The 10586-nt window shown below is 45.7% G+C and overlaps 2 protein-coding genes across 2 annotated transcripts; both read right to left on the bottom strand.

Moving 5' to 3' along the window:
- Positions 1 to 1783: 1783 nt before the first annotated feature.
- On the bottom strand, positions 1784 to 3736 carry UBQLN3 (ubiquilin 3). The gene has a single exon (XM_006915683.1). The coding sequence runs from the start codon at positions 3734 to 3736 to the stop codon at positions 1784 to 1786; it is 1953 nt and encodes a 650-aa protein (XP_006915745.1).
- A 4532-nt stretch (positions 3737 to 8268) lies between these two features.
- UBQLNL (ubiquilin like) lies at positions 8269 to 10083 on the bottom strand. Its single transcript, XM_006915734.1, has one exon. The coding sequence runs from the start codon at positions 10081 to 10083 to the stop codon at positions 8269 to 8271; it is 1815 nt and encodes a 604-aa protein (XP_006915796.1).
- Between the last annotated feature and the right edge of the window lie 503 nt (positions 10084 to 10586).

Genomic DNA, 10586 nt, shown 5'->3' with positions numbered 1-10586 from the left:
GAAAAGGGATTCGAAATCTCTTGCTCCACCTAAAGGCTGGAACCTCATACAATGAGATAAAGATCTCAAAACCTCACCGTTTTATCTCTAAGTCACCTTATCGGTAACTAAAATGTAAAGACAGGTTGGTCCAAGTATCCTGGGTTCCAGGCAGGGATTCTGCTTCTCCCAGTTCCTGAAAAGACCCTCAACACTAAGTCTCTGACTTTTAAACACACCCCACGGCCGGCCACTTTTACACAGTGGTAGCTTCTAAAAAAGACACTTTTCTTTTCTGACATGAGTGTAGCATTGTTGTTTATGTTTAAACTCCCATTCTGTGGCAAAATTCTAACAGACTGTGTCGTGTATGTATGCTTACACATGTGGACATAGGGTATGCCCATGTGAAGGTATATTTTTACCTGTGAATATGCACTGCATGGTTGTGCATTTCTCCACAGTGTGCATACCTGTGTAAGCCCATGGCACATTTATGTGTATGTGGACTGGGAGGCATTGTTCATTTGCCCGATTTATGAGTTGTAACACCTTCATCCTAGAAGTATATGGGCAATGGGAAGCTTTCCTAAGTGAAAACTAGAATTTAGTCTGAGATGCCAAGGGCACCTCCCCTGTGCAATGCACATCCTACCTTGGTATCTTTGTACATAATGGCTCTTCTGCTGGAATACTCTCCCTTCCCCTCTCAGATTTTACCTACTTTATTTCTACTTTTCAAATCGTAGCTTGGAGTGCATACTCACAGCAGCCTTCCATGTCTCCCCACACTAGATCAAACCCGTTATGCTATTTCACACTCCCCATTTTTTTCTCCATAGCATTTATCATAGTTTGTAATTACACATGAGCATTCTTCAGATAGAGTTTGAACAGTTCCTGCTATCAGATCATAAACTCATGAGGGCAGGATCATGTCCCTTTTACTCACATTGAATTCCTAATGTTGAAGACTGAGCACAGTGTCGATACCCAATTTCTGAACTTAGAATTGCAAGAAAGATAAAATCCAGGATAAGCAGAATTTGTGGCAATGAAAGCAGCGCTCTGAATCTAGCCACTGGGGTCAGTAACTTTGTTAACATGATGAGATTAGGGAATTTTAGAACTCACCCCAAATCCTGCTCTATCACTATCCACTCAGGGATCAGCATCGAATTCAGAAAATGTGAGTCACCTGTAGTATCATCTTCAGGAGCAATAAAAATAAGAAACTGTGACTACTTTCACTTTTCAACCACGCTGGTGGTAAGAAGCCCCAAAGAACAGGATATATGGTGGCACCTCCTACAGGACACAAAATCGAGGGGACCTCTGGAAGGACACCTAGAAAGCTATCCCAGCTTGCCCTCCTCTGTTCTCTATGCCTCTGAATCTTCTACTTTAAACCCTTCAGTTTCCCCTCAAGCACTCCTATCCATGCAGAGATAACTCTTCTCCCATATGCTCCCCTTTTCTCATAGCCCACAAAGAATCAGACTCAGGCAGCAACTGGCACTGGAGATTGGATGTAATTGTATCTCAAGACAGGCATATGCAGAGCTCAGACTAGGGTCCCACAATGGCACAGTGGCAGGGATGGTTAGGTCATTCACAGCACCCCCACCCTGTTTCTGGCTCTCATTCTTCCTCATGGACTCTGGATCAACATTGTCTCCGCAGTAAAGGGCATCATAGTAAATTTGGTTCATAGTGCAGCTGCATTCAAGAATGGGGGAGCTGGACAGTGGAATATGGGGGAAAGGGCACAGAGGAAAAGATACGGTCTGAATAACTCCGGCACCTACGACTGCCTCAGCTTCTCCACCGCAGCATCCACGTCGCCCCCTGTGGCAATGAGAGCCTGGAGATTGGCTTCTGGATTCAGAAAGCCCATGGCCCTCAGTCGTTCTAGCTGCACCCGAAAGTGAGTCTCGGGCTGTAGCTGAGGAGAATTGGCACTCGCTAAGGCTTGCAGTATCTGGAGGAGGGGAGTGGAATGGAGGCCTAGCTCCACAGAGCCCTGTGCTGGGGGAACCTCAGGAGTTGGGGTTGGGGGAGGATCCTCAGGCACAAAGGCACCCTCTCTAGGCTCTGTACCTCCTGCCATATTTCCTAGCCCTGCTAAGCAAGGCATGAACCAGAGTAGGAGGTGAGGTGCTTCAGTAGCCAGAACCTGAAGCCCCTGCTCAATCTGCAGCAGGGCACGCATGGCACGAGGGTTTGCCATGGCTGCCTGAAGGTGCAGCAGCAGTGGCAGCTGCTGGCGCATCTCCTCATGCAACTGTGGGGCCTGATTCATGCTGGCTGGCCTCAGAGGTGGTGGCAGCCAGGCATGCTCAGGGATTCCAGGGGTAGCCGCCATGGGGGAAGGTGGTGAAGAAACAAATGGCGCCCTGTTGGCAGCAACCCCCAACCCTGAGACAAGATCAGGCATGCTGGTGTTGGGCCCAGTGGAGCCATTCCCTGTGCCATCTTGGCTTCTGTTTTGTCTGGCACTACCCTCTGTGGGGTATCTCAGGAACCCTGGGGAGGAGGACTTTCCTTTGATCGTTACCGACTCCTTGGGGAGCGGTTGGCCTGACTCAGGTTTCTGGGATGAAGGTGAAGTTGGGGGAACTCGGTTTCCTGGTGGTGGAGCTTCTTGGCTTGGGCTGAGGGTGGAGGCGATCCCCTGCAGGTAGGTTCCTAGGGACTGTGGAGCCTCATGTAATTGCTGGAGATAGTCATAGAGCCCTATACTACCTAGAATGTTGGGAACCCTGTTTCTTATTTCAGATACATCCTGGTCCCCAGGCTGCCTGCCTCGTCTGCCACCTGAGCCTCCATATGTGGAAGCCCAGGGGTTGGGAAGAGGGTCACAATTCTCTGTCCTTGAAGGTTGGCTGCTGTTGGTGGTAGCATTAGCGGTAGTGGTAGCAGCAAAGGGATTGCCACCAAACTGCTCCTGTACTGCATTAAGCATTGGGTCCATAATATCTGTGTACATGGTCCGAAGCACATTGTAGCCACCAGGGATGCTCTCCAGGTTACTGAGCGCCCGGTCCTGACTACGCATCATCTCTTGCATCATGGCAGGGTTACGTAGAAACTCCAGTGTCTGCCGCATGATTTCAGGGTTGTTGAGAATATGCCCAATCTCAGGGTTGTGCTGGATCAGCTGCTGCATATGGGGGTTGTCAAGAACCAGCTGGCGCACCAGGCCTGTGTTGGACAGAAGACCCTGGACAAAGGGGTCATCAATGACCTGAGCTACAAACTCAGGCACAGATACATGCTGCCACATCAGTGAGCTTGGCTGGTCAGGGAAACTACCAGAGGTCAGACCCAGCCCAGTGAGGCCCGTGAGGACACCTAAGCTAAAGGTGGGTGGCCCATCTGCTGGGTAAATGGAGCTGGGCTGAGGGAGAGACCCCGGGCTTGGGGCTGAGGTAGGGACTGGAGCAGCTGGGCACTCAGTGCCCATGGTACGGCGCTGCATCTTGATGACCAGGTGAACAGTGAGGCCATCTCGCACTCCACACTGTGCCAGTGAGTCGGGGTCCTTGAGGATTTTGCCAGCAAAGATTAGGACCAGCTGATCAGGGTGAGCCTTAAAGCGTTGAGAGATCTCTTCCTTCAGCTGCTGGATGGTACAAGTGTCTGTAACTGAGAAATCCTCCTTGTCCTTGGGCGTCTTCACTGTCACCTTGATGAAATGGGAATCCTGGACTGGTGCTGGGCTGCCTTGTGGCGGGGCCTCTCCACTTTTGGCCATGGTAGGCAGCAGGAAGCCCAGGTCTGTGGGGACACAGCTGGGGGATGGGAATGGGAGACCAAGATCATCCTTTTGGGCAGTGGTGAAAGTAGAAAAGGTGAGCACAAAGAGGGCCTGGGATCTCAAGGTGAGGGAACTCGAGAGTTCACAGGGAAGGGCTCTGAGTTCCTTGGGATAGTATGCTTTGGGATGATTATGGGTTTGAGAGATGCTGGGGTCAGGGGAGAGACATCAGAGCCCATGGAAAAGAGGTCTACAGTTGATGAGTGAAGGGGCAATGGCAGGAAGAAGGGCCCGGTTTGGGGAATACATACCAATCAGCTGTGACCCCGTCCTTCCTCTTAAACAGGACTCCAAACCACCCTCATCTTGCTGAACAGCCACCCCTGAAGCCTTCTGGGCCGGAACCCACTCCATCAGGTCACCTCTGTGACCTCATGACTGACATCACAACCTCATACAATGGATTCTTGAAATTTCTCCAAGGTGTCCCAGATCCCTAGGAACTCGGTCTCCCCCAGCCTTTGAGGTTTCCACTTCCATTATCCCTTTTTCATAGTGCGGGGCCTGGGCTGACCCTCCTTCTTAGGCCGAGAGTTCTGCTTTCATACATCCCAGTATGTGGTATGTGGGGACTCACGTGGATTAGATTATTTAAAAAGACTCCTTAATCTTTTGTGTCCTCATTAAGATTCAAATTCAGCTACTCTTCTTGGCATCTTAAGTTCTTATCTTTTCTCTGCTTCAACATTAGCCATGAGAATTTTACATTTTTTCATAGTATTGACTTTCTGATGGGCAGGAGCTAGAGTATGGGAGAGGGGTCAGGGATGATATGAAATTTTTATTTTACTTTAAAAAAAAATCATTATCCCCCAGAAGAACTCAAAGAATATATATTTATTGATTTTTTTAAAAATTGGAAATATGGTTGTTAAAATTAAGAGTTCAGTTTTACAGATATGAGATGTCTATTTTATATCCAAATGGAAATGTGGAAAGGTGATTCAGTACCATGAATCCAGCGTTTATCCACACTGACAAAAATATTTAGAATCATGAGATTGGAGAGTGTAGGAAAAGGATAGAGGTAAAAAGACTGAGTCACGGGCACTGTAATATTTGGAAGTCTGGAAGATTAGATGAATTCAGCAAAGGATATTTAAAAGAAAGCATTAAGTCAAAAGAGAGAGACAGAGCAGATTAAAAAGAGTTTCAAAAAGGAGAGAGTAACCAAATGTGTCAAAAGAAGCTGAGATGTCGGTAGGATGGAGACTGGGAATTGATATTGGATTTGACAAGAAAGAATTAGGACCATGATAAGACCAGGTTTAGAACAGTGATGGGGGCAGAAAACCTGATTGGAGTGGGTTTAAAAGCAAATGGATTAGAAAGAAAGTGAATCCAATCAGAGTATTGTAAATCATAAAAAAGGATGGTGGCTGAATGAGAACGTAAGGATAAAGGCTTTTTGTTTTGTTTTTTTCTTAAGATGAAAATATTAAATTATATTTTTATTCTGATGGGATAAAACCAATGAGAAGAAAAAAATGATGTAGGAGAAAGAGAAAACAATTGCAACAGTAAAGTGTTGAGTAGATAGATTAGTGGAGAGTTGATTTAGGAGCATGGATAGTTTATTCAATACAACAGGCTAGAGGGAACAATGTATGGGTACAAAGGCAAGTAAATTGGTCGATTTAGTGATGCACATGGATGTAAGTCACTTTTGATCACTTTTGTCTTCTTGTTGGAATAAGCAAAACACCAGCCGTGGTCGAGAATAAAAAAGGAAATGGTGAAGGTTTGAGAAGAGCAGAAAAGGTATAAAATGTTCATCTCGAAGAATGTAGAAGTGAACTGACTAGGGCATTGGATCTCCAAGTGTGGTCCCCAGACCAGCAGCATCAGCATCACATGGAAACTTGTCACAAATACAAAATATGGGGCTCCAGTCTAGACCTACTGAATCAGAAACTTTTGAAATGGAGCTCAGAAATCTGTGTTTTGACACACTATCCAGTGTGATTCTGATGCAGATTTTGGTGAGAAATATTGAAGTAGGAAAATGTAGTAAGATTACTAGCAGATCATTTAAGGTTTTTGGTAATCAGTTTAGATGAGACTACTCAGCACAATTGTCTGCTTTTCTCTGCTCACATAGAGATTAGGCAGAGTTAGATATGCCATGGTGAGTATTATGCCAGAATAATTATATTGATAGATCACGGAGTAGTACTGAAGCTAGAGAACTGTGGTCAGGAAGCAAAAGAAAGTACAAGTAGGACACCTTCCTCACTTCTAAGTCCACCAGGAATGAAAGAAGCAATGAGCACTGCCAGAGAAGCAGCCTCCTTAGTGAACGGTGAAATTGCAGTTACAGAAAATAGGTGAGGGAACATTTTGAAAGTTGTAGGTATAATGGTTTTGCTGTTGATAAAATATAAGTTCTAAACAGTAGGGTGGAAAGTTTTGGAGAATTGATGATGAGTGGGATTCTGATTCAAATGAGAGATTTTCAAGCATATTGGGATAAAGATTAGATGACCCGGAAACCTTGGACTTTTTATGTAAACTGAGGCAACCAATGTATAAGCCTTAATTGGATTAATAGAGATGGCTCACTGGGAAGGGAAAAAAATCAGTTTTAGCTATAATTTCTTTATTGAGATGTATCTTTTTGTGGTGGAATGGGAATCTTTGGCAGTATGTTTGCTAGACACACTTGGAGTTTTGCTCTTGCCAATGCTTTTGTCAAGGCTCTTGCCAATGCTTTTGTCAAGGCTGGAGGACAGGTGGTCTGTGAGGAACACACACATCTCTGTGGATCCCCTTCGCAGTCCAGAATCAAACACTTCTCACCACCTCCACTGCTCCCTCACCAGTCCCAGACTCTACTATTTTCTACCTGCTCTATCACAGAAACACATACTAGTTTTACTGCTTCCAGCTTTTTCCTTTACCATAGTCTATTACCCCCACAGAGGCCAGACTGATAAATCAAATCACTTCTTTCTTTTGCTCAAAATCCAGCAGTGATTTTCATAGTAAAATCCAAAGTCCTCACCAGACTTACAAAGCTCTTCAAGATTCCTCTGATGTCTTCTTCCCACCCCCACTCCCATTTTTTTGGTCACTCCATTCCAGCTACGCCATTTCCTTGTTATTATTCAAAAACAAGAATACTGCTACCTCAAAGCCTTTTATTTTTTTGAAGGTAGCCTTTTCTGCCTTGAACATACTTCTCTCAGAAAATTGCATGTGCACCTCTCCCAATTCCTTTTGATTTCTGCTCAATGGCCACATTTTCAGAGAGGACTTTTCTGTTTATTCCCTGTTAAAAATGGCTTAAACTGCTGCATTTTTCATCAAAGCACTTATCACAACCTAACACGTATATAAGTTGAATATTGTTTGTATCCCCACAAAAAGGAAGTAAACTCCATAAATGATCTTTGTTTTATCACTGATATTTCTTTAATGCCTAAAACAATATTTGACTTATTAAATTATGGCAAGAGCTTGATAAATTATTTAATAATTAAGTATTTGAACCACAATTCTTTCCATAGCAATTGGCTGAGATACTCGGTGAGGCAGGAAGAAGAGGAGATAGGGCTTTGGTTAACTGCAGAAAGCATAAGCAACACGCAGGAGCTATGCTAAGAATGATATTGTTGGAAATGTTGAGCCTCACGGAGACCTGGGTTTTTTGCGGCTAGAATGAAAGGTGGCAGCAGCTATACCTCTCTGTGCTAAGAGATAATGATAATAGTGCAGCAAAGCCCTATGATCGTGGAAACGGCAGTTATTAAGAAACTCCTACAAAGATGAATACTCCTTAAGACTTGACTTAAATGTGGGTCTTTTCCCACTCTGACTCACCAGGTTTTTCTTCTGCTGCTTTTAAACTTGAACATTTTGGATTTGAAGAACCAAGAAAGTATTTACAATTAAATATCTGAGTCTATCTGTAGTATTTTTCCCTTCTGTATGTTTTGTCTTCCTTATATGTGGGTCTGTTTATGTATCTCTAAGTATTTATGTATATCTGTGTACACACATGACTGTATTTTTTGACTTTATGTGCCTATATATGTGAACCTTCAGCCATGTGAACTTGTGTATGTGTACATACTTATGTATGTTCTTGAGTATGTGAATGTGCTATGGTATCGTACATGTGGATCTCTAGTGTACAACTATGATTCTCTATATTAATATATATGCAAATGGTGTATGTGTGTGTTCGTGTATGTAGGTAGGTAAGACAGAGACATCACACACAGATAGTTGCCTTTTTGTGAAAGAAACAAAGCCAAACTTCAGATGGGAGCAAGTGGGTGTAGCCATTTTATTGACAGATCTTCCAGCCAAAGCCAATGATCTATGATTCAGTAGAGAAAGCATTTGTTGATTTCTTCTACTCCGAGATTTCTTCTGGCTGGAAGCATCAGAAGAGGAGGAAAAGGCAGATGAAGTGGTCAAATGAGTCAGCATGTAGGTTAAAAGCAAACAGGTAGGCATGATGTTTAGAACCCCTGGGATCTCTTGAGCTTAAGAATAGCAGCGTTGGTGTCCCCCTTGGTGGCAATGAGTGCCTGCAGATTGGCATGGTGGTCTTCAAACCCCATGGCCTGAAGAGATTCCATTTGCTTGCTAAAATGAACCTCAGGGGCTTGCAGAAGATGAGAAGGCTCTCCAGCTAGGGACTGTAGCCTCTGCAGGACGGCTCCAGATTTGTGGCAGCACTCAGGCCCTTTGGGCTCAGCCGTATCTGACACATCCCAGGCCCAGGACACTGTGTCAGGGTAGCTGCAGCTGGGGGCAGGAAGCCAGCCCAGACCCCAGAGGTAAGGTGCAACCCAGGGCAGAAGTACAGGAGCCTCAGTGGCCAGCAGCTGCAGACCCTGTTCAATCTTCAATATTGCTTGTGATGCCTTAGGATTGGCTAGGGCTATAAGCACATCAGAAAGCTGGGTCTGCTGCAGGAAGGTTGGCAGCTGCTGCTTCCACTGTTCACTCAGCTGGGGCATACTCATGAACATCATCTGGGCTGCCAGGTAGGGGTTGTTCAAAAGCAACTGCATTATGCTCTCTGTGATCTGGGAACTAATATGCTCATCTGACAGCTGGAGATCATCCTCTAACCTCACATCAGAGCTATCTACAGAGACGGTAGCATCTTTGTCTTCTCCTTGGGGCTGCTGAGTGAGCTCTATGCTAGGTAAGGCTGGAACCTCAGCTGGCTGCTGGATGGAATTAGCGGCAGTATTGGCCCTAGAAGTATGGTTCAGCTTTTGGGAGGTAGCATTGGCTGAGGTGATTGAAGATAAACCGCAAGAACTGGTATAGATGATTCGGGTTGTAGGGAGCTGTGGGGACTGGTCCTGCTTTTCCTGGGGTGATGATGGAGATGGGGGTGAAAACTGAACTTGTTCCGGCACTTGTTCTCCCAGGAGAGCTGTGAAAAGGTTGCCCTTAAAGAGATCTTGTGAGCTGTTGAGCATCTGGTTATTGGAATCAGCATAGCTCTGGCTCATGATACTATCCCCACCTGGGATTGTCTCTCCTCCCAGGTGTGATGGTGGATTCAATGGATGCTCGAGATTTGGTGCAGGCTGCTGGATCTGCATGATCTCTTGAATCGTGGCAAGGTTCCTGGCCAGCTCCAGCATCTGCCATAGAATCTCAAAATTGTCAAGGCTGTGTGAGACTTCTGGGTTCTGCTGCATCAATTGTTGCATGTCTGGGTGTTCTGAGATTACCTGTCTCATGAGGTCTGTGTTGGACAGAAGTTGCTGGATGCTAGGATTCTCCAGCATCTGTGCTATGTGCTCTGGACTATCCACTTCTAGGTGCTGGGTATGCACTTGGGGTGCATCAGGCTGCACGAAGGGGGCTGATTCCACTGGGGTATGACTCACACCAGCAGGTTGGTATAGCCCACTGCTGTTTCCTTCAGTGTTTCTGTCCTGGTAGCATGGCCCACTGGTTGGCTGGTTCTGGGAGGAATGGGCCAGAGATCTAGAGCCCTGTTTGGACCTGATGACCAAGTGGATGGTGTGGCCATCCAGGATGCCCTTCTGACTCAATGTGTCATGGTCTTTGAGAAGACGGCCCATGAAGACCAGCACTAGTTGGTCCATTTGGCATTTAAAGTAAGCCGATAGTTTCTCCTTGAACTGCTTCACTGAGGTGTCATCAGCTATCATAAAGTCTTCTTGCCTGTCAGGTGTCTTCACTATCACTCGAGTGACACTCAAAGAGACATTCTTGTCTGCAGGCAAACCCGAAGGACTCCCAGTCTGAGCCATCCTGGGTGTTCGAGAGAAAATATTCAGCATGGACCTTAGTGGGTGGGCAGATAGGAAGCAGGTAGAGGCAGGGGCAAGAGGGGTGAGGGCAGACAGATGGTTCCACTGGCCTCTTTCTCAGGTGTTGTGTTCTCAGGCCACAGGCTAGCTTCCTTGTTGCCCCAAAAGGGGTGAGTGACCAGGTCAGGGCCAGGTATTTTGCAATGTTCTACCCCCACCCCAGTTCTCCAGATGTGGCCCAGCTGAGGCTTGTTGTGGCTACTGATTCATACTTAGTGCAAGGTGGGCTAAGTGGAGATGGCTTTTTCCCAGGGCTGCCCCTCCCCTTGCCCCACCCACCAGGAGCATAACCTCTTCAGAAAAGGGATATTGTGATGTTAACTGTGGCCTCACAGTCTCTGCCAGGACTAACTGAGAAAGAAGGACATATTTGGGGGTTCAAGTCCCCATTATGAAACAAAATAAGATAATTTCCCAGAAAACTGGAGACAATGTTCTCAGGATGGAACTATTAAATAAAATAAAATAAATTA

This window comes from Pteropus alecto, unplaced genomic scaffold, assembly GCF_000325575.1.
Source record: "Pteropus alecto unplaced genomic scaffold, ASM32557v1 scaffold395, whole genome shotgun sequence".
NCBI classification, from domain to species: Eukaryota; Metazoa; Chordata; class Mammalia; order Chiroptera; family Pteropodidae; genus Pteropus; species Pteropus alecto.
Note: the sequence above shows the minus strand (reverse complement) of the source record. Positions and strands in the feature narration are given on the sequence as shown.